This window comes from Colius striatus, chromosome W (genome assembly GCF_028858725.1).
Source record: "Colius striatus isolate bColStr4 chromosome W, bColStr4.1.hap1, whole genome shotgun sequence".
Classification (NCBI taxonomy): domain Eukaryota; kingdom Metazoa; phylum Chordata; class Aves; order Coliiformes; family Coliidae; genus Colius; species Colius striatus.
In genome coordinates this window covers 42,026,855-42,051,272 of record NC_084789.1, presented here as the reverse complement: position 1 = coordinate 42,051,272, position 24,418 = coordinate 42,026,855, and the positions used below count along the sequence as shown (strand labels likewise).

The window sequence follows — 24,418 nt, the reverse complement described above, 5'->3', positions numbered from 1 at the left end:
AACTGTGAAATTGTACTCTTCTGGATAACTGTCATTTGCTCTTAGACATTACATTTAAAATTAGTGTTTGCTGTAGAACTTATAAATATTTGTTCAGGGTAGCATGAAATATCCCCAGGATGATTTCAGCGTGTACGCATCAGATCCACGGCAGAGGCTGAGAGTCAGTCTGTTCACTTCACACACAACGTGGTCTTCATCCCTGAGAGACAGGTCATACTCCCTGGTGAGACATGGCTGCCATTCCCAGGCTTTGGGGATCTAGGCTGATACAAGTGAAGACACAAACTGAAACCTGACATTGTTCTTCTACTCATTCCAGCGAGAGAAACTTGGAGCCAAGAGACACGTGTGCCCAGGGTTAGAGACAAAAAGGACCTTCTACTCACAGCATCTCACAGGATCTCCAAGACAAAGCAACTGCAGACACACTGGAAACACAGTCTCTTCCCAAAGGAAGGTAGGACAACATGAATTCCACATGACGCTGGGACAAACAGTCCATGACATTCAGAGTAGGCAAAGAGAGCAATGGACAGAAGTTCAAAGGTATGGCAGCACAGGCAGCTCGAGAAACTTCATCAGATACTCACTGGAGGCTACAGAGAGCTTTCTCTTGACTTCAGTGTGTCTTTGAAACCTGCCTGTGGCCACAGCAATAGGATATTGGGGAGTTACTGGGGCGTGGGTGCACACTTTAGTATCTCTGCTGCCTTTGTAATGCAGCCTTTCCTGAGGCAGCACAGAGATCTCTGCCCAATGCACAACAGCAAATGGAGCCTCTTTTCCCCACATTATTTGTCTGCAAAGAAAGCACTTTGCAGCTTGTTACTGGTTTGATTTAATAATCTCAGCAACAAGAAATGGATAAAGAGCACCTTGTATTGTTCCCCAACCTCTGATGGACAGGAATGTCTCAGCCACCACTGCAATTCATATTTCAAGAGCTTTCCTCCACTGGTTTGTGGTGGTGTGTTTTTTTTGTCCTCTTCCATGAGACGTCAGCCGCCTGTAGCACCTCCTGAGACACCTCACTTCAGTTTCCCCTGCGGCTGCCTCTCTGGCTGTCTGGCATTTTAATGTCAGGAATCCTCTTGGTCAGTACCTTCCATCCATATTCCTTCTGTCGGCTCCAGAACAGCCACCAACAGAGGTACAAGACTCTGCAGCAGCTCAAGGTCTGCTTCTGCCACACACACTCACAGGCTCCTTAGTGGCATCCACACGCTCCTTGACTTGCTCTAACCAGTAAGTTAGAAGTGCCTGTGACTTGGCACTGGAACCAGAGAGACAAGGACACAGAACCACCTTCATGGTTAAGCTCACTTCACTCTAGAAGAGATGGGTCACATCTCAGGGGTCTATTTGGAATAGCTCCTGTTCCACACCAACCCCAAATTGTGACTCAAATTCCCTCAGGGCCATGCAAGTCACACAGGTCAGGCCCAGGCCAGGCTCCATGCTCCAGAGCTAAAAATATGGACAACAGAGTTCAAGATCTGGGGAAGATTCCCAGGTAGTGTTTAGTTTCATGGACAGATTCAATCTGTGTGTCTCCCAATGTTTATCTGAAAGCCATTGCTTTCTCACATGCATTTGAGTGACTGCACTCCACAAACGCTGCCAGGCAGGTTTCCCAACACAGGCTGCACCAAATATGCCCTTTGGGATTTGAAATCCAACAGGAGGGACAAGCCATGTTTAACACCTGTGGTGTTAAATCCATTGGACTAAGCCTGGAGAAGCTTGGCCTCCTAGTCCTTGCACGAGAGGCAGGGACTGATGAAGAGGTGCAGAACCATCAGCTGGTTGGTGGATGTTCCTCTCTGGACACATGATGGCCAGGAAACCTGTTACCACTGAGGAGAACAGCTCTGCACCCACTCAGTGTCCAAACACGCTAGAATCTGTAAGAACTGGGAATCAAGAGAGACAGAGGCAGGAGGCAGGTGCGTCCCAGTAGTTAAATAGCAACAAGGAATGCATTTGTACCCAGAGCCTTCAGAGCAGGAGAAGGTCCAGCTATCATATCTGACACAAATGAGATGCTTTGGGCTGCCCCAGGCAGAACCTTGGACCTGTTACAGCCACTGCTCTGCAAAACAGGGATTTGTTGGCTACCCCTGCAGCAGCTGGTTAGGAACTGGGCAGCTCACTGCAGGCAGCAGGGCTGTGAGTGTTCAGAGTGCTCCATGAGCAAAAGCAGTGTTTTCTGCTTCTCCCATTTCTGTGTCCCACGCTGTGTCATCCACTTGCTCTGCTGCTCAGACACAGCAGCTACTGGAAAAACTACACAATAAGAAAGACTTTCAAGGAAAACCTTTCCTGAGCCTATTTACAGCCCACAAACCACCTCAGAAAAGTGATACAGCTTGGGATTCTTCTTTTCTAAATGACTCGTGTGTTTTTTGCTGTTTCCCTGGTTCTGCACTCAGAGGTGCACTCCACAACAAACCCAGCATGGGACACCTTCCCTCTGCCTCTCTGCTCTCACCATGACACGGCATTTTCCTCCCTCAGCAGAAGCCAGGCTGCCACAGCTTCCCCCCTCCATCCATCCCACCCACAGGCTTTGCAAAACCTGGGCAGTGCAGCTTTCACGTGGGACTACAGCTCTGTCCCCATCGCTCACGCCGACAGGCTCCGAGGGTCATTCTGCTGCTTTGGCGCTCCCGTGAGCTCTGCCTCCTGCAAGGGTTAATGCTCACCTCCCTCTCCATCTCACAAGCTCTCCATCTCACCCCCACCGTGGGATTAATCAGCATCACCCCTGTGCTTACCTTGCTGAGCCGAGCCTCGGGTGCCAGCCCGCAGCAGCCCCGGCACGTCCCGGCTGCCTGACACAAGTTAACAACAACAAGTTAAAAACCTGGGAGGTGGAAAAAAACCCCAAACCGAAAACAACCCGAAGTCTCAGTGCCCCAGTGAAGTCTCTGGCAAAGAGGGTTTGTCTGTGGAAGCGAGGGCTAGGAACAAAGTTGTGGGGTGGAGGGGGAGGAGAGCGTGATTGACAGCCCTGAGCTGAGACTCATCCCTTACCTTGGGCCATGCGGTCTGATTGGCTGCCTGCTGACATCCCCAAGCCCTGCACTTTTTAATAGACGCTTTTGGATGATCTACAGGGAAAAGGCTTCGAGAGGTGTGTTTCTGACAAGCCAGAAAGTCACCCGCACTACCAGGGACTTTCTTTAACTCTTTTCCCCCCCCCGTTTTGTTTTCCTGGAAGGGGGGGATCCTTCATTCTCGCACTTCATGTTTTGCTGAAAACTTCGCCGGGATTTTCCCCTTGCACCAGCCTGGACTAATGGATTACCACCTGCTTGGACTAATTTTGTCTTTTCTCGTCAATGGCACAAAGGTCTTAGCCGGTTACCCAATCTGGTGGTAAGATTTCTTCCCCCCCCACCCCCCCACCTCCCTTCCCTCTGTCTATGATTGATTAATGAATTCATTAATGATTAGCCGTGGGGTGGGTGCGTGCGCGGGCTCCTTCCCCTCCGCCCCTCGCCCTGCTCAGCTGCCCACGCCCGCGTGTTTCGCCCCAACGCAGGCGCTTCCCTCCGATCTGGCCGGTGATTCATGAAAAGTTTGGGGGGTATTTTCCGAGGGCAGCGCCTGGGTTTCCCTCTGCACAAATGGAGGCTCCCCCACCACTCTTCATTTCTCCATGTTCGTCCCTGTGGCGATGGGCATTTGTTTGCGAGGGGAAGGATGCGTCTGTGCTTTGGGGTGCGATGGGAGCGTTGTCTGTGACCCGGCTGCCTGGCAGGTATTCCCCTTCCTCCCCATTCAACTGCCATCCACCCTTCAAGGGGAAAAAAAAAACGAATTCCATTTTATGTTTGGCTGATGCAGTTTTTGGACTCTTCTTTCTCTTCTTTTGTTGTATTCTGTCATGTGAATTTAGTCCGGCGAATAAGCTGAGAACGCAAATGGCACCTGAGAAAACACTCCTCAGCAAAAGCCCTGCTCTGTTTCATTGTGGGAATGGCACCTCTTCCCTTGCACCAACAATTAAACCCATTTTTAAACGGATTGGCCGTATCTGGTGGCGTGGCTGGTGAGGAGCCCCAGACACTTGTTTTAGACATAAATATCACAGCAGACGGGTAATGATTGGAAACACTTTGGAACAAAAAGCACCCCCCCCCCAGAATGAGAGGTTTCAGGCCATTGAAACACAGCAGAGAGCGAGTTGCATAACAGCAGATTTGGGTTGATTTCTGTGTTTATGGTGCAGGGCTTCTCCCGCAACACACCTCGCTCAGTTGCTGTGTGTGCTGGGGAGCCTCACGGTCCGGAGGGCAAAGAGGGGGATGGATGGTGGGATCCGCTGATACACAGGTCCTGGGCTTATTTTCACCTTTCCAGAAGAGTCTGTGTTTTTATGACTGAAGCAGATCCTTTCGGTGCCAACATGGAGATGGCAAGAAGTAGGTGGGAGTGAACTTGGGGATGGACTGCCATGTCTGGGGATAGTCAGCAATCAGAAGGGAAAGGCGAATCTGTTTGAATAATCCCCTTATTGCCGTGGACTTTGAGAAGGAAAATGTGCAGTTCCAGGAGAGGGGCTGAGAGCACAATGAGAAGGCCACGCTCAGGGAGCGTTTAAAAGCCAGGCAGGTTCCTGAAATGCCTAAATCACGGCGTGCTTTCCTGGAGAATCACATTATTCCCTCGCCCTGAGCCTGGCTGTCCAACTTCAGCAGCTAAGCCTGGGGCAGGAGAGCCCACTGCAATACAGACAGCATCGCTTTGATTCCTCACACCCCTTCTCCCCTTCAGCTGGGGACTGGTGTGTCTGAGCAGGGGAGTGTGGTGGGTCATACAACGGGCCAAAATGGCCTGGCTGGATCTAAAGGCAAGAATCTGCACGGGGCAGCAGTACCCTGCTGTGACAGCAGCTCTCCCAGGGTCTCGGCAGCTCCTGACCTGCCTCAGGCTTTGATATAGATCAGGACGTAACGCCTGGATCACGGGGAGTTTTGACTCTCAGAGCCAGGAACCCCCGTGAAGCAAAAATGTCTCCACAAGCAAAATGTCTCTCTCTGCTGCCAGGAGAAGCTCCCGCAGACAGGTGTCTGCCCCGCGTCCAGAATCCGCACGAGTGCACCCAAAATGAACAATGTAGGGACCCGTAAGACAGAACCAGCAGGGGCAAGGCGAGCAGCGCCCGTGGGAAAGGAGGGAGTGGAAGCAGCTCCCTGCAGAACTGCAGGCAACAGCTCTGCATCTCGCATGTTTGGGGGAGATTCTGGCAATACCGAAGTGCCAGAGACCCCACTGCACTGGAGGGATGTGATGAGATGCCCCGGGTATGGCTGAGGGGCTACTGAGAATGCCACAGGGCTTCGGAGGCTTCCTGGAGGCTTAGCGAGCAGAAGGGCAGCAATATCTGGGCCAGGGCTCCCTGGCTGCTCAGGCACAGACAATGCTTCCCACAGCACAGGAAAAATCAGTGTGTTTCTCAATCCTGCTGAAGGCTTTAAATATCTGCCCTGTGAGCTGAGGTCTCGTGCACAGTGTGCTGGAGCACGACGTGATACACACGCCTAGAAAGGAACGCTGTTCCCGCTGTCTTCCTGATCCTCTGATCTTCACACAGGCACAGAGCAGAATCTGGGGGGAAGTGTCCCGCTGGCAGGGTTCAACGTGCCCCAGAGCAGGGGGAGAGAAGCAAAGGCAGGGCATAGCATCAGGTCTTCTGTGTTGGGCTCCTGCATCCCTCCAAGCCAGGCCAGATCCTCAGCGCTCCCTTATCCTCAGCTAAACGCATCTCTGCACTTTCAGGAAGACTGTTCCTCCTGCAGGACCCCAAGGCTGCTGACAAACAGTGCCCAGTCCTGCTGGTGCAACCTTTCTGGGGATTTTTCTGCTGTACAGGGAGCATTTTGGCAGCAAAATCAAACCAAATCATTTCTGCTTTGGGGCATAAATGGGAAAAGCATTTATTGCTGTAGTGAGGAGGAAGTGTCTGAATAAACACACAGAGAAATAAGGTGTGCAAGCAGAACGGGCTCGTGGCACCTGTAAACGGGTTTAAGGGTGGCTGGAATAATCCAGCTGCTCCACAGTGCAGTGAGACAATGCCAGCAAGCACGACACGGATGGCAGTGCAGGGGAAGGGATAAAGGCAAAAGGATGAAGCTGCAGAGGGTTTGCACTGAGGTGTGTTTGTACTGAGGGGCCAGCGAAGGATGCTGGCCATCTGATTGTGTTATCCAGAGGGAACAGCACAGCAACCCTCTGGCCTGCACACCACCATGCTGGGAGGTGGGTCCTGCCCTTGGCCTCAGCGAGGCTCAAGCCATCAGCTCTTGGCACAGGCAGCAGTGTGGCCAGACAGTGAGCAAAGGGACAGATCTGCAGTGCAAATGCAGACCCACAGTGCCCAGGCACACTGGTTGCAGTGAGGAGGTGGAGTCACTGGGCTGCAAAGCCAGGAAAGGGGTCTGCAGTCCAGCCTCTGACTGCCAACAGCTCCCTCACATCGTCCTGCCCCCGACCAACTAACATTTCCCCAGGCAATGCCTGAGCAAGGCCCAGGGGCTGCACAGACTGTAGATGCAACTTTCAGAGAGCAGGGGTGGTATTTTGCCAGAGGTCCAACCCTTCTTCACATGCTTCCATCCTATTACAGCAGTGAAAAGGAACAAATGGGGCACAGATGGGAAAAGGTCATCTAAGTATTGCCTGTGAGAGTGTTGGCAAGAGGAGCTGAAGCCAACAAAAGCTCCCTCAGATATGTGTCCAACAGCTATGCTGTCTGGGTTACTGCTGCTAAAAGAGAGGCAGTGCACAAAGACGTGGGGAGATGTGCTGAGGCCATGGGGAGCAGGACTGCTGCTCTTCCTGACCCTTCAGAGATGGCATGGATGGAAGCACCGTGGGCAGCAGGGCCAGGGCTGGCAGCCCAGCCCCACAGGCTGCAGAACAGGCGGCAGCAGAAGGGATGGTGGTGATACCAATCACACCTGTACCCATCTCTTTGATCCCACATATCCTAATGACAGCAGGGATAATAGAACATGGCTGAGTTATTGGGGTGGAATCAAGGCATGAAAACCTGGTCAGTGTATAGACAGACTGATGGATGGGCCCACAGCTTTCTGGTGGTGCCCTGACAGAATCTGGATTCAGATCTAGCCCACAGCCTGAGCTGTGTCAGTGCAGGCCAACAGGGGTACTGAGGCCCAGCAAACAACTAGAAACCACTCCCAGGATGCTAGTACATGTGCAGGGGCTAAAGAAGACAATCAGGGAGAAAACCCCACCCATGAACTGAGCAGAAACACCAAACACTCCTCTTCTGTGAGCACCATTCACCAAGAAGTCTTGAAATCCTCTGGTGTGTCACCAGCCTGGAGAAAGGAGACAGATTATGCAATTGGTGGTGTAAACAGGGAGCAAAAAGCTCAGCCCTGCTCCTCTCGTGGTTCCTCAGGACAGTATTAACAGATCACTGCCCACAGCCGTGGCTCTCACCAAGTGCATCCTCCCATCCAGCATTTGCTGGTGTCTCAGCAGATGACTTGGCACCTGGAAGAAGAGCTTTGTCCATCACATGTTATTAAGTTTTATTTCTATCCCTCAGAAATGCTTTCAGGGGAAGCTGGAGGCTTTGGCTTAGAAACATGTTCCCACTGGTCCCACAGGAGCTTTCTCATTAGGAAAAACCTGTTATGTGAAAACCGTTTGCATGGAGATGGAGTCTGAGGTGACATGTAACTTGTCTTCTTTAGCTTTCGGTGTCTCACCTTGCTGGAATGAAGGGGAGACTTCATTCTCTTGGCAGTCTTGGCCTTCTTGTGCTCTGAGGTTCAAAGCATGTCCATCCTGCAGCCTGGGGTGTGTTACAGGCACGTGGCCAATCCAGCTGTGTTCAGAAGGAATCAAATCACGGTGCAGCACCAGAACACCAGGGTGGGTTTCCTGATGCAAATCCAGCTGCTGCAGCACTACAAAGCAAAAAACAAAAAAAAAAAGACCCCCCTTATCATTTTCTGACAGCTTAACATGCAGCCAGTTCTGGTTTAAAATGACTAAGGTAATGCTGGGGCTTGCCAGTGAGGGCACTTAACTGTGCAAGCCCAGAGGTGCTGCCTTGCCACAGCACCTCCACCAGCAGCCTGTGCTGGCACAGGGAGCTCTGTGCAGGGAGAGCTGCTGCACAAAGCACAGGCCACTGCTGCTGGGCTGGTGGGTGATGCCACAGGCTGCTGCCCTCCCTGTGCCAAAGCTTGTCTGCCAGAGCTGAGGGTGCAGCTGCCTGGGAACTGCAGCGAGGCCAGGGCTGAGGAGCAGAGGTGCTGGGGTGATGTGTGGCTGCTCATGAAAACAGCTGTCAGCAACTAAGTGGCCACAAGTATTTGGCAGGGGGGTTGCACTGGATGATCTTTCGAGGTCCCTTCCAACCATCAAGATTCTGTGATTCAGGGTCTCGTGGGTTTAAAGATTTTCTTCAGCATTTCCTGCAGCCAGGCATGGCCAGTGGGGAGCCACATCACCATCCCACCAAGCAATGGGCTACCAAGGTGCTACAGACTGGAACATCTCTTTTATGAGGAAATACTGAGAGACCTGGGGCTGTTCAGCCTGGAGAAAAGGCTGAGGGGGAATGTCATCAATGCTGATCCATCCCTAAAGGGTGGGTGTCAGAGGCTGGGGCCAGTGTTTGTTGTGTGGTGGCCAGTGACAGGACAAGGGGTAAGGGGCAGAGGCTGGCACACAGGCAGTGCCCCTGGCACAGGAGGAGAAGCTCCTTTGGTGCTGAGGTGAGGGAGCCCTGGCCCAGGCTGCCCAGGGAGGGTGTGGAGGCTCCTCAGGAGGTTCCCAACCCCACCTGGACATGTTCCTGTGCCCCCTGAGCCAGGGGAAGCTGCTGGAGCAGGGGCTGGGGCTGCAGCAGCTCTGCAGGGCCCTGCCAGACCCCACCATCCTGTGACTCTGTGATTCAAATGGGATGGTCAGTCCTTGCCATGAAAGCAAGAGCTTTTCAAGCTGGAATTCAGATTCATCATCTGTTCTATATAGCAAACACACATGGGCAGCCCTAAGCCTTGCCAGAGGAAAGCCCCTGAGGCTATACAGCCTTGTGAACCTCAGCATACCTCAGGTCTTGGCAGAGTGTTACTAGGGCCAGATAGCATCTCTTGTTGACTTTCTCTCTCCCCCACATGGCAGAGTGCAGTGCAGTGGAGTCCTGAGTTCAGTAACTGCTTTGAAATGCTGCTGGGACACAACAGTACAGAGCAGTAGGCAAAGTGCACATTTCCCTAAACATCAGTAAGTCTCATTCCCTCAAAAACTAACCACTCCTGTCCCCTGGAGTGTCCCAGCCCCAGGGATCTGCTCTGCCCTGCAGAGCCCACACAAGCCTGGAGCCAGCGCGCAGGGAGAAGGGCTCTGACTCACAGAAAGACTTGACATTTCTGTTCCTGCCCCAAAGCAACCTAATTCACAAGTACATTTCAGTGGTCACAAAGGGCTTTTAAGAGGTGTTTTAATGGCAAACCAATTGCTGTTCATCCAAATCTTGCATTGAGGAGCATTTGACAAAGGGAAGCACCTACCTAAGGGACTCCACGCAGGAGCACTGGAAACTCAGGCGCATTTCAGGCCCCAAGGGACTCCCAGCTCAGGGCTGGCTACAGGGTGTGGGGGATGCTAGAGGCCACTAGCAGCTGAACTCATGGGCCAGCTGCTCTATGTGATGACTTGTTTCATCAGATAAATAGACCAACACTCCACTTGATGTGGCCAGCATGAAGCCCTGGTCACTCTGTCCTAGTCTGAGCCAGTGCTGGGACTGGAGACCTCCAGGGATCCTCTCAGCCATCGCTCTGTGACTGTGATACACCCTTTGCCAGGGACAACAGCAGAGACACAAAGTGCTAGGCAGGTCCTGGATTACTCAGTCCCCAGTGTATGTTTAATGGGGGTGAGGGCTTCATTAGGACCCTGAGCACAACTAAGCAACTCTCATCCAAGGCTTGTGATGGCAACACACAGCCCAGCACACACGTGACAAGAAGAATCCTGACAATCACTCCCGTCAGCCCTGTGACCAGACACGAGCCACTGCCACTCCAACTAGGCCATGACAGGTCTTTAGCTACTGCTTTCTCACTGCATCAGTCTTGGCTCTTGGTCTCCAGCTCCTGCTGTGCAGTCACTGCTCTACCGGGTGTGTGAGCCAGAGAGACGCAGGGATGCTTTCAGCCCTTCCTTCCTCCCTGCAGGCGCAGGACAGACCTGGGCAGTCTGAGCCCTCAGAGGGTACGACTCTAAGGTCACTAAATCACCTCTGGCTTCTAAATTACTCTCTAATAAGTTAGCTGGCACTCTGGAGGTACTTGATTTCCACACCTGTCCTGGAACACTGCCCGCATTATCAGCAGGGGGAGATCACCAGGAGGCAGAAGGTTATCTCCCACCTGACATTGGTGATGCTCATCAGGCCCTTCCACTGCCAGCTCAAACAGTTCAACCCAAACTAGTGGCTGGAGTCTTTATGGAAAGACAGGAAAATGCCCAGTATTAAAGAACTAAAAAGCAAACTTTAAACACAAAATCACAAAGGCTAAAGAATCATGCTGTGTGTTGAGAACATGCAGATACAATGCACAGCACTTGCAGTTACCACTGTCATGTGTTCAGCTGCAAAATGTGCTACAGGTCTCAGCTTCTAAGGCCCAGCAGCAGACAGGCCATCCATCCATCCATCCAGAAACACACCTCACCTACCATTCCGGCACAGGAGCTGTTGGTCCATCTGCCAGCAGAAGTCTCAATGTGAGCAGGAGTGCAGACCCTCTCTTGCATCAGGAGAAGGAAGCTGCTTTAACCAGTGTATGCTCACCGTATAACACTCGTGGTCAGTCGTGTTAGCAATGGTGTTTGTTCAGATGTGTCTGACTTCTAACACTCTCTCAGTACTGCAGATCCTATTTGCATGACCTGTGTTGAGCCAAAGCAGCATCTGTGGCAATCTGGCTCTGCTTGAGCCTGGTCTGACATTTTTGCCAGGCCTGAGTGAATCAGCACAGGCATGTCCAGCAGTAGTCTCAGCAGCTGCTCGTTGCTGTCTCCCTGCTGAGCAGCGTTTGGCTCGTTTTAATCTGTGACAGCACATCTGGTTTCAGAGCCCAGCCATTCAGCAATGTGGGTACATCCAAAGTGAGCCCTTGATAAAGTCAAGGCCTTTGTCCATCCACAGAATACTTCTGAGTAGCTATTGCCATTCTTACAACATTATCAAGCTCCTAGCAAAGCCTTTTGAAGTTGTATTCATGGATTTTACCTGTGTCCATGTAGGTATGATCATGTCTCAGGGATACCTGGAAATCCAGCACACTGACATTCTCTATTTAAGCACTCTTCCAGTTACCTAAAGGCAATGACTCTAAATGCAGCTTATCGTGGAAATTGTGCTCAATCTGGCTACTGCTCAAGGTACAAACCTATTGCATACCCCATGCCTATTGGGATTTCTCTCCCAGAAATGTAGGATCCTGCTGGATGCAAATCACCAAGGCACAGTCTGCTGCTAGCTCTCTAAATGGTAGACCTCCAGAAAGTCTCTTAGGTCTGATCTTGGAAAGGATGAAATCCCCTGGTGTCTCACCTGTGCTGGGAGACAGAGGCACCCAGTGACTGCAGAGTAGATACTGGCTGTTGGGAGGGGATGTACTTGATGTTCACCAGCTCCTGGTCCATAATCTCATCCTTTTTCAGTGGATCTATCAGTCATTTCCCTACAGGATCTCGAATGCAAAGGATTTGCCAGGAACTGGGCTGTATAATTTCCATATCCCATATGTAAAGAGTTACAGCTCATGTTCCTTAAACTACTCAAAGTTTAATTTTAGCACTCTGTTGGCAGATGCAACCTCATTTTTGCTGACCTGATCTGAAGTTCGTTTTGCATCTACAAATGGAAGTGGTTTAATATTACTCAAGACTGTAGGTGGTATTGCAGTGACACTGGATGTAAGGAAAAGCTTCTGGTGTCATGCTGGATTATTTAGGCCTGTCTAGTTGGGAGTTTGCAGGGTGAGGGCCCCATTCCATGGGGCACAGCCTGAGAAACACTGTGCTATGGTTAATGGTGCCTTTTTAACACTGTCTGTGCATCATGACAGCATCCGATTTACGGCTTTTCTTATGATAACACCTGAAAAGGAAGCTGAGGAATAGGCACATGTTGAAAGCCTCTACCTCTTCCAGCCCAGGAACCCCCTGTTACTGACCATTTACTCTGACTAGCTTAAAGATTCCAAACTAACCCCAAACAGAAAGTACTTGCAAACCACTTTAGAAACCTCTCTCCTCTCCCTTGTCTCATACACTACCTTAGTTTGAGGATGTCTGTTTCCAGGTCATACATCCAGTGTGTTTAGTAGACAGATAGGCTGGTGCTCCTCAAGAAAGTCTCCACTTGTCAACTAAGGAAGAAACTGTGAGCCATCCTTGGCTGAAAGGGCTTCTGCTGCACAGGCTTGAGAGATGGAATAACTACCCTGTAACAACAAAAATGTTGATCATCAGGACTGTTAGTGTGGCTGCTCTTCTGAAAGCATGAAAGGACTGTGCTTTGATAAGCAAATTTGCTGTGATAAAGGAGCCAAACTCTCTCCAATTCCTTTTCTGAGGACAGGTTTCCTTTTTTCTAAAGATAGGTGGCTAATTTGCTAATTTGTCTTTTTCACAGTTCTCTGAACCTCTCTGGTTTTAATTAATCTTACAAATCTAATCAAGTCTAACTGGCAGCTTTCCCAGTACTTGTGCCTTTCATTTTCGAGTGAGAAACACTTTCCCTGCAGCACCACGTTGACTCAGACACTGGAGATCTTCCTCCACCTTCTCAACAAACAGACCCTCCAAGTTTAAACCAGAAGGGGTTAGTGTTAGGTGATAAAATCCTGATTTTGTTTTTCATCCTGATGCCATTTTTAAGCCTCAGAGTCATCCAGATTTCCTGCAGCTACTTTCTAGAATCCCAACAGGAGAGTTTGCAGTGGTCCTTGAGGAATGTCACAGGGGCTTCCCACAGCCCCAGCGGAGCCCGAACAAACGGCACTCAGCTCCCGCTCCTCAGTCCTGGCCTCCCTCTGGAGATGGTGCAGTGCAGGTGGATTCATCTTCGCTGTTTGCCTTACTGACACTGGCACAGATTTACCTGCATGGGTCTGAAACCAGATGAGTAAGGATTGTGCTCTGTGGGCTGTGGCAGCAGACCAGGACAATGGTCTCAGCTGAAGTGTCTGCAGTCCATCAGATGACCCCCACCATCTGCATGTACAACACAGCTGGGTCCAGGCTTATCTGCAAACCACAGAATGACCTGTTTTCTCGTAGGAGTTACTGTTTCAGCCTCCATGGGGTATCTCCAGTCCCTCACCCTATGCCTCGGCTGTGCAATTCCCCCGTCACTGATCTGGTTTTCACCTGATTTCCTAACACGTGCTTCCCCCCACTGCTGATGCTTTCAGTGCTGCACTGGTGGGGTTGTTCTCACTGTTACAAAAGGTTTCCCATTGTCTTTTTAAATTCAAACTGACTGTTGCCTTGTATGTGCTCTGGACTCATTGCCTTTGGCAACAACCACCTTCAGTAGGTTTGCCATGAAACCCATCAGGCTTCTGTTTGACAAGCAGCTTATGCAGTACCCCAGTTATGGTTATCTCCATGTTTTCTTTCCAGTTTGCTCATTTTTTCCTGTCAATCTCATAAATACCCCCAGAAGCTGAAATCCCCTCTGTGGGGCATCATCTGTTGCTTCTGTTTGGTTAAATGACAAAGCAGAAAGATTCTGGGAGCTGATTTAAGCCTTTACAAAAACAGACCCTGTGCCTCACACCAAGGCAGCAGTGCTGCGATGTTCAGGATCATAGCTTTGGAGACTTAAGTCATACCAAAATGCCAGGTCAGCTGGGGCTGTGCTTGCAGTCTTCACAGTCCTTGTCACCAGCACTGATCTCATACCCTGGGGGCAATGAGGGATTCAGCCTTTGTGCAGATAAAGAAGATCTTGCACAGAGGCACTGCAAGGTGGGTTAGGAAGAGCCTGACAATAGGGAGGTGCAGTGGCAACAGCACCATCATCTGCCCACTAAATGCTGAAGTTCTTGAAAATCTTTTATACCCAGGGGACACGGATGAGTCTTCCCAGAGGGTCAGAAGGGATGCTCCTCCACTTAGCACAGCTCTCCCCAGAGCTGAGGCAGACCATGTGCATTGCATGGTGGTCTCTCCCACCACACCACTAGTACTGACACCACTGCACTTACCTGCACTGCAATAACTACCTTTGTTCAGTGCAGACCAGGGGGCCTGACTCAAAGGATTGTGCTTACATTGGCAACAAAATGATCATGGGCTAAATGGGCCTTGGTGCCCAGCCCTGCCTGAGTTTTGGTCGTCCTTCTCTCTTACTCTGCTCAGCACAGCAGCCCCGTGCCCCAGCATTCCCAGCTGGGAAACACGGCTTGCTGACAGCTGGTGAGGCTTGGCCATGGGTTAGGTTTTGGTGGAGCAAACGCTTGAGTTCTGCCTTGAGCCTGGAGACCTTGGCTATCAGGTGTGCCTTGTTTTCCTGCAAGGGTGGAAGCCTCATATAAACTGGAAAAACAGCTTTCTGATGTGGTTTTGAATACTATTAATGAGAAAAGAGCAATTGGGTGTAAACATTTCCACCGAGTCCTGGGATGACTCGCGTTGCAAAGTTTGTTTTCTGTAGGAAAGGATGTTCAAATGACATTTGCTTCAGGGTTGTGTTTTTAGCCTTTGTTTCTTGAGTTGTGTCAGGCTCCAGGGTACCACTAATGAATGCCCAGTAAGAAGTCAACAGCCCAGTTCTGCCCGGGCTTACACGTTCCCTCACCTAACAGAGGGTCCCCATCTCTCCACCCACCTCCCCAGGATGCTCTGGGCTCAGTTAGGCTCGGTACCACTGGCACTGCCCAGAAAGCAAAAAAGGCAAACCCACAGAAGTAATTTCTCATCAATGACCAAACCTGTAAGAAAAAGTACCAACTGTCACATTGATTCTTCTCTCTTCCTGACCAAAAACTCCAGGAGGCAAGGACACTTCCCATGGCTCCCCGTCAGATCATTTGTTTACAAACATGGAAAAGGTAAATTTTCCCACTGGGAGGAGGTGGCAAAGGCAGAGCCCTGCCAGGACCCGGCTGTTCGGAGCCTCCCAGCACATCTCAGCTCTGTTTGGAGCAGAGGCTTTGCAGGGCTGGAAACCTCGCTGCGCTTATTGCAGTCACAGCCTGGGAGCCTCCATTTGCATATGCAAATCACATGCATTTATGTGAATTCCCGAGCGAATAACATTATCCCAGTCCCTGCAGAGCAGATCCTCTCCCATGGCAAACGCCGCGATTGTGCTCTGCCCAGGCACTCCCGGAACAATGCCGGAGCCTGGCTCCCCGGCTCACAGCCCCGTCACCAACCTCATCCAGGCTGCCTCCCCCAGCCAGGGCAGCAGGCTCCAGCTCCCAGGCCCTGCCCCTGCCTCCCCTTCCAGCATCTGCTGGCAAGTCGGTCGGAGCCCCACCGTGTGTTCCGTGCCAAGACAAAGGGGTGGAGGCAGATGCCAAATCACTTTCAAGCCCATGACGGAGCCCTGAGTCACCCAAACTGGAGCAGCTCTCCCTGGAACGGGCTCCTCTTGCACAAGTGCTGTTGCTGCAGCAACACTAATCCAGGGCTGGTGGGCAGGGAGATAATGTCAGGGATGCACACGGAGTCCCTGCCCCACGCCCTGCGCAGACACGGGAGATTACAGCAGCCTGCAGGGATGTGCTGGCTCTGCTGCCAGGCCCTTTGTTGTGGGGGTGCCCCAGGCAAAGGGCTCCTGACGTGGGAGGCAACCATGAACAGCTCAGGCCTGACCCTGCTCTCTGCCTGGGCACAAACCCAGCGAGAGAGGGTTCTGACAGAGCTCCCTTTGCTGTTTAGGCTGGGAGAGGGACTTCTCCACTAACCCACTCGAGGCCCTGTTGAGGCTCTTTGCATCACAGTACCTCAGCATCACAGGCCACTGCACTGGGACGGTGTTCTGCACAGCCATTGTGGGGAACCCACTGTCCTTCCCCCAGCTCCTGCACGAGGGACTCTGGGATTTATGTGTGGTCTGCACTTGATGTCACTTCAGATCACTGGGTTGGCTTAAACTTGTCACATACAGCATCCTGTGTCCTCCCACGTGTATCACCAGGCAACGTAAGGGTACCTTACTGAGTGCTAATGGAGGAGAGGAAACAATGTCTGGAGAGGAAATAAGGATCATGGCTTTCCCAGAAGCCTCCCCTTACACTAGAGCTGGACCCAAGCTGGATCCTCCCAGGCTGCCCCAGTACATCCTCCTCCCGTTGCTGCCTCTGCCAGCGCAGCCACTGTCGGTACGTGCAGAGGAGACTACGGCAGAAATCACACCAACACACACCACGTGGGCTCTCCCTCCTCATGAACCCAGAGGATGGGGGAAAAAAGTCTTCCTTGCAAAGCCAGGGCTGTGTGCTGCAACCCCTGAATTTGATGCTTTTTCCCCAAGGGTGAGGAATTCATTTGTATTGGCTCAAACTGTTCTCTTCAGGAAAGCACAGGCTGGATTTGGGGACACTCAATGTTTGAGAATCTGCAACAAGTGCTGGACATTTGTCTCCTTTCTTTGAAACTCGTGTCTTTGCATTTTCCTGGTCTGAATTCCCACTCACCAGCCATTGTCTTGCCCTCTTCTCCTAAGCAGAAAGTCTTAATCTTCCCCTTCTGCTCACTGTAACTAAATAATCTCTCAGAAGTCTTTCCAATAGACTAATCAAACTGTCAACATAAGCCACTGCCTCAGCTCACTGCTACTGCTCTTTTGTCCCCTTTCCATGTTTAACACCCTATTTACAACAAGGAGGAGGCTTAAAACACTCCAGTTCCTGCAGTAATGGCTGCAGCATCACGTGCTCTCGACTGGGTAAGACAGCACACCCTTGGCCAGAAATCCATGGAGGCAACAGAAGCTAAAAATCATTCTGAACGTGTCCAGGAGGGAAGCTGCAGGCAACCCTCAGAGCCTGGCAGCTGAGTAATCCAATTTCATAAACATGACACTGTCTTCCTTCCCCTTGGATGTCTTATTTAACGTTGTTGCATGTCAAAGGAGATGGTTGCATTCTCATGGAGATACCATTGTAGGTGGCTACACTGGCAGCCCACAGCAGCTCCAGCAAAGCACAGTGTGGCTGTTAACGAGCTGGCTGCTCTTAGAGAAGGGCAGGCTCCTTCTTGGGAGGTCCCCAAACCTGCCTGGGCATGTTCCTGTGCCCCCTGATCGAGGGGAACCTGCTTTAGTAAGTGCTTGAGCTGGGGGAGCTCTGCAGGGCCCTTCCAGCCCTCACCACTCTGGGATTCGTACCTGAGCTGGCCAGTTCCTATCACACTTCATCCTACCTCCTGCCTCAGTACTGGGGGGAAAGAGAGGTTCTGTCATGGTGAGGGGGAGCAGAGAGCCACAGCAGGCAGCTGGGCAGTCAGACAGGCAGCCACCACCAATAAAATCATTCATAACTCTGGCCTCTATCACCCTCCACTATCTTTCTCCTTTTCAATAGGTATTTCTGAGCTTTCCATATTCCCCTTACAATTGCAGGACCTAAGAGATGAACCCTGAAGCTTCTATAGGTTTTACATTTCTTCAAACAGTCGATTTCCAACTAGGGAGGAAGGAACTGATACAGTCAAGTCAGTCTAACAACTTCTCCCTCTCAGAAGGGGACAGACCTACCACTCCATCCCTTTGCCAGCACCCAGCCCTCCCTGCTGAGCACTCCCCCACTCATTCACCTGTGTCAGATCTGGCATCTCTTTTGAGCAAAGCCAAAATCAATTTGACTTGCTAAATCGTCAGAGCACTAACTCAGCAAAAGCAAAACTAGTCAGTGGCAGGGGAACACCTGGGTCTTGTGTGGGGAGGGCAGGTGAGACGTCCTACTCTAGTTGAGTTTGCAAGTTGTGCTGTAAAAACTGTGCAGAATGGTGTCAGAGTGGGTGCATGGGTGAGGGTGGTGGGTGGCAGGTTCATGCACAGGAGCACAGCTCATGCCCAGGGCACAAAGGAGATAAGGGCAAAGCCAACGGAATAAACCAACAGGACTGAACTCAGTTCATGTGGCAAAAATCTCACTGTGAACCTTCTGCCCTCGGTCAGATCTGCCCTTGGTCTTCCTTGTCTGCAGCTGGTGCTGTCTCACCGAAGCCCGTGTGCCTCGGGAATCACGGGCAGGTTCACCTGACACAACCTGAGAAGTCCTTCCCTAATTCCCTGTGGGGTCAGTGGAGCTTGTCTGGGCTGTGATACTCTCAGCAACCCTGCATGAGCTAGAGCTAGACTAACTGTGCCCCACCAGCGCCTGCTTTCCCACACCAGTCACCCAGCAAGCCTGGCTCACAGACCCGGGAGCCTGGTGTGGAGAAGGGAGGCTGGTCCCGGTGAGAGGGAGCAGAGGAGGCCCCAGCAGCTCGGTGTGAGCCACTCTCAGCTCGGGAGGAAAGCCAAAGAAATGAAGGTTATGTGAAACTCTGACGCTGGTAACAGCACCCAACATGTCCTGGCCCTTGCACCCACCTCATCACCCACAGGAACCTTCACCCACCAAAGCTACTTCTGGTCGTAGTCTGGACCTGTCTGTACTGGCAATATTTGCATTTCCCTAAAGTCTTTCACATCAAAGAACTTACACCTCTCCTGGTAGCAATCCCTGGGGCCCAGAGAGCTCCCTGTCCCTTCCACTCGGGTTACCTGCAGCATCCTGTGTGCCTCAGGGCTGGCTCCTGCCTGGAGCAGGATGCTTCTCACAGAGGGCAGCTGCCATCTCCAGCCCATCAGAGAGCACAGGACACCAATGAGTCTCTGCAAATAGGGCAGCGTGGGGGTCTGCTGCACCCCCATGTGTGAAGCTCAGGTTGTTTTCTCCTTGTCAAAGTGCAGTCTGATAGTTTGCCTTGGCAGCAAACACAAGGAACAGGCAGGGACCACTGAAACACTGACCCAAAGCATGGTTGTGCAGTAACTGCTTCAGTTGTGTCTGTACAGCTGTTGGGGTACAAGTGTTTGCAGCCTGCAGCATTCTCCCAGGAGCTGTGTTCTCATCATCCTCCTTCCCAGTCCCAGGCTGTGTCCTGTCCTCACACAGACTGACAGCAAGCTGCTGCGTGACTGGCACAGATGACAGTCCTACCACCAAGGGGACAGACAATTCTCTTCTGACCAAAAACCAGCGCCTGTTCCACCAGGACACGGCTGTGCTGGTGGGAAAGGACACTTATGGGTCTGCAGTCCAGCCTCCCCTGGTGCAGAGCCATCCCAGCACCATTCCAGGGCAGCGGGAGCCTTGTCCAGCTGAACCCCACAAACTCTCAGGGATGGAGATCTCCCACTTCACTGGGTGCCTGGAAAGGGACTTTTTTGTAATGCTCAACCTAAACTTCTGTGTTCCACTTGTAGTTGTTCCCTTTTCTTAATTCATCTGGTATCAGTGGGAAGAGTTTGGCTTCATCATGTTTGCAACTGCCCCACAAGCTGGTGTAGGCTGTTGTTAGACACCCCTCAGCCTCCTTTCCTGCCTACTAAACCAGCCCAGCTCCCTCCACCTCTCCTGGCAGGCCCCAGCCTCCCACCCCTCACCACCACAGTCACATCTCTTGGACACCATCCACTTCCTATACACCCTTGTTCAGTGATGGGCCTAAAACAGGACACAGAGTTCCCAGCCTGGTGTGGTTCTGTGTGCTCCGTGGAAGGGGATCCTGCGGCTGCTCAACACGGGTGGGCTCAGCCTGGCACTGGTGTGAGCACCCTGCGACTGCCCCGACTTGGCCCTTGGCACCCTCCTACCACGTGAGTGGCAGCAGACATTATCTGCCAAAATCAGGCATTTGAGGTGGTAAATATGATGCAGATTATTTGGTACGTCAGGGGAGACTGAAGAAGACACATTTTGTGTTTAGCCATTGCAAAGCCTGACCACAGCACCCATGTGTAACTCCTACTTCCAGCCAAGAAACCGTCTCACCATATAAGCCCTGAACAACTGTTTGGGGTTTGACTGATGCATCACCCCTCTGAGCCCAGAGCTTCACTAAACCTGCACAATCTGGATGCCCTTCCTGAGGGGAGTGAGGGAAACCACGACCCTCTGACAACGGGGACTTTCCTTTAGACTGGAGGAAGAAGGTCAAGCACCATCAGGATGGTGCCCCTCAGGAGGGATGCTCTGCTGCTGCTGGGTGATCCTTGGGCAATTCTTTAAATGATTGAAACCACAGAATGAGAAGCACATGAAATGATGGCCACTGCTGCCCAGAGTGTAAGCACTCACGGAGCCCCACTCACGCTGAGCGGGGAACGCTCCTCCCCAGCCGCATCCGTCCAACGTCACCTCGGTGCTTCCGTGAGCCTCACCCTGGCCTTTTCCTTCTCTGGCTTTCCCTTTTTGCCACATCACTGCGCCATTAACCTCCTTCCCATTCATGTCTCCCTGGGATTAAATGCTCAGAGCTTAAAGTAATCCAGGCTCTGCCAGCCTGTCTGCAGGACAAGCCGCTTCTTGCCTCCCCTGCCATCCATCCGCTCGCTGGCATTTCGTTTCCCTGCTGCAGTGTCTCTGTCAGGCTCGCCATCCTGCTTCAAAGCCCAGTCAGCAATAACCTGGGATGAGGCTTGTTGAGCCCTTAGCAAACTGGCCGAGGGTCCCAGCAGGTCTGAGGAGGGGGCAGTTCAGCAAGGACCTTCCATACAGGCACACGGCCACGGTGGCCCACCAGCTCAGGAGGACAGGGCAATCTGCCTCCCCCACATTTGCACGTCTGCAGCAGAGCCCGGTTTTCCCCCTTCAGCCAGGCAGAAGCCCTGTGTGGTCAGAGGAATTGTGCACTCCATTTCTCCTTGGAGTCTGCTGCCTGCCCAGTCCTGTTTTTCTCTTGTCTGCTTGAACTGCCAATCTCAGGTGACCCTGAGGCACTTTCAGTGATACAAGTCTTGCTTACAACCACTCTTTCCCATCCATTATGCACTGCTTCACTTCCCAAGAAGGGGTAGTAGCCCCTAGGACCCAGACCAGACTGAAGAGTTTGTCTACTAGCAGACCCCAGGGGCTGCAGCTGGTGTCCCACAGCCCAGATGCCCCCAGCCTCAGCTTCCTGTTGAGCAGAACATCAGCAGGCAATGGTCACCCCTTCACTGGTGCCTGTCTGAGAGCTGACAGCTCTTCACACTCAGCAGGACACCATCTCTCCACCTCTTGTAGAAGGTATTTCATTATTTTTACACCATCTCCCGCCAGCACAGTGGATGAGGAGGATGGGAACCTGCTCACAGCAAGCTCAGAGTGAATCCAGAGTGGATCAACTGCTGCAGCCTTCAGCACCAACGTGCTGACATGCTGCACACAGCAGGATCCACAGTGAGCTGCCAGAGGGCTTGCAACTCCTTCTGGAGTGAAATAGTCACACTTTGCCCCACTTTGAGAGGCCCCTCAGCCAGTGCCATTGCCAGGTATTACATTGCTGGTGCACCATCCCCTGGAAGAAGGGCTTTTCTGAGCTCTGCTGCTGCCTCACCTGCAGTACAGGCGAGTGGCAGTCACAGGGAAAGGGGATTATCACTCCAGAATAACCAGACCATTTGCTATCCAGCTGACACGAGAAAACATCTTAGTTTACAAAGAACAGTTTCCCCTGAGCACAGATACGGGGGTTTCCACTGGCCTCAGTGTGCATTTAGCCTGGGATGTGTTTCAATAGCTTTTGCAGCATCAAAGTGGATTGGAGGGTAAAATAAACCAACACAAGCCCCTCCCTCTAATCCCTCAAACCCTGAGCAGCCTTCCTCAGCCTTTCTTTGTAGCACTCATTTTTCAGCAACACCTGAGAAATCATCATTCTGGTATCTCCAAAGGAGAGCAGATGCACCCCTGGCACATCCCTGCTCACCGGGACAGCGGGCAAGGGCCACGCTGCCCAAGCCTCCCCCACAGACCAGGGCACCAGTTCACTAACGCTTCCTCCTTGTTTCCTTCTGGAAATAAACTACATTTTCCCTGCAAATGGAGCAGGTTTCCAAGTTTCCAACCAGCTGGTGCTGTGCCCCTGAACACTCCTGGCCCTTGCAAGATCCTGCTGTGGGGCACAGCCCCGGCACTGGGAACATCCCTCTGTCCTGTGGTGCCTGGAGGAAGGATTAAGGCCTCCTAGAAGAGACGGCTGGAAAAGGGCTCTGCAGCTGTAGGCAGGACACAGCTCCCAGCGAGAGACACCGCTGGGCTGCATGGACAGTCAATCAACCTCACCCAGGACATGGAGGGATCGAAGTCCCCTGAGCTGTCCCTCTGGGAGAGCTCTCACAGGGATGCTTAACCTATTTGCGAGCAGCTGTGTGTTTGGGAGTGATCCCTGGGTGAACTTTTGCCTTTGTGAAGGTTTTAGGAAGGTTTCTAGCCCTTAGGTGTGACTAAATTAAGGCAGAACCTGAATTGGACAGAGTCTGTCCTTGCAGGCTGCTGAATGGTGTGCAGCCCATGCAGTTCACACCTGCCACTTAATGAGGCCATTTCCAAACACACTGACAGGCAAAACAGTTCTGTTCTCTGAGATCTGGTGTGTAAAGTCTACAGAAAACCCCTCATGCATGCATGCTCATGCCCACGGGGCTCATCTTGTCTTGGGGATCAGCCTCTAACATTCAGCTGAACCTCTCTGTTTAAGCAAATGAAGCTCCTGTCAGTTCTGCAGAGCTCACCAGCTACTGCAGAGCCTGGTGGAGAGGCAGGGTTAGGCTGACAGCCACGTCTCATGGCAGGGACACAGGGCTCACTCTCACAGAAAAGCTCCAACCTCAAGATGTATTCAGTAGGGATTAAACAGTGGGTGACTTGTGAGCAGAGGCACGGGATTCATTAAAGCTCTCCAGTTCCCTAGTAAACTGCAACGTTCCTGACTTGAATTCTGTCATCGTTCTGTTCTCCATATTCAGTCAAGACCTGGCACTTCCCAAGCTCATCTCTGCATATATATTGCGTGCTTTGACTTGCAAACATTTCCTCTTGCTGCTCTTGATCTTCAGACAAACCCAAGAATGTGGGTCTCACCCTGCTCACACAGGGCTGCAGTCAGCAAATTACAACAATTACAGGTATTACTATTACACCAGATAAAATGCCCCTCAAAGGTCAGGCAGCACATCAGAGCGAGCAGTGTGAGGACACCTCTGTCCAAGCTGGGGCGAGGTTCATGATCCTTCAGCTTAAAATGAAGGCCTGCCACTTGGTCAGACACTGAGCATTGCACCAGGCTGAGCCAGACAGCTCCAGATGCACCACAACAGAACAAGCAGCGTCTGGCTCTCCTGGAAGGTTTGTGTTCATCATCCACCTCTGCTTGCAGTCATTTTGCACAGCCCTTTACTTCACTGAAAAGCAAGTGTGTGACGATGTCTCCGCTGGGAAGTGCAAAAGGGCAGGAGCAGTGGGAGCAGGGAAAGGCTCACAGAGCATTAAAGACAGAGCAAGAGCCGTGATGAAAACTCCTGGCTGCCAACGTGTGCTCCAGCGCATCACCCCTGCACCCCTCAGCACAGGGAGGCAAAGGCATTCCAGTCTGTGCCACTGCCTGTTTGAAACAGAACGTGTCCCAGAACTGGAAAATGCCAAATAAGTCTAAAAATAGTACAGGGAAAAGCCTCCAGGAAGAGAAAGGCTTTGTCCAAGGCAGCGGGTGGCAAACGAGACCTGAGATGTGACCTGGTTCTCTCCTGCTGAGCCATCATTCTCCCAGGGCCCTACAGAAGCTGCAGGATCAAAGTGGGGCATTGATGAGCCGTCACAGGGCACAGCCAGGGTGGATGTTTGCCTTGTCACGTTGTGCTGCAGTCACCTGAGGTGCAGTGGGATGGATTATCGTGGTTTAAAGAGCTTTATTTCTACCAGGTCCTTAAGAGCCCTCAAGGAGCGGTGCTCAAGGCATTTAGGAACAGTACTTGTATTTAATTGATGCTGAGGCAAGGGGAGAAGGTGACTGCCAGTGTTAACTGACCACTGGGAACCACAGAGCCAACTGGGGAGTGCTGGACCCAGCACATCTGCAGCTATGGGCTGATGTCCTGAAACCGTGGGGCTTCCTCACCAGAACGTGGAGATCCCTCTGCTGCCGAGCTTGGCGTGGGACAGGACACTTCCCTCCTTGGCCATGATTCAGGAGCTCTCACATCAGTGTCTCCTGGCAGCTGGAACGCCCCAGGGTGTTCCCAGTCTCCAGGTGCTGCTGCCCCTGGTACACCTCCTTTGTCAGCCCCACGGGCACATCTCAGACACGTGGCAGCACACGGAGCTCTGTGTGTCTCCATGCAGAGCGCTCAGCG

General features: G+C 52.0%; 1 protein-coding gene across 2 annotated transcripts in view; it reads left to right on the top strand.

Moving 5' to 3' along the window:
- The first annotated feature begins 3,304 nt into the window (after nt 1-3,304).
- LOC104549858 (proto-oncogene Wnt-3) overlaps nt 3,305-24,418 on the top strand; it is a 30,231-nt gene continuing 9,117 nt past the window's right edge. Inside the window, exon 1 of one of the 2 annotated variants that reach the window (XM_062016791.1) lies at nt 3,305-3,384. In XM_062016791.1, coding sequence (XP_061872775.1) covers nt 3,305-3,384 — 80 coding nt within the window. Of the gene's footprint in view, nt 3,385-22,881; nt 22,926-24,418 lie in introns of those variants that run through there. The other variant, XM_062016792.1, reaches the window with a different exon arrangement.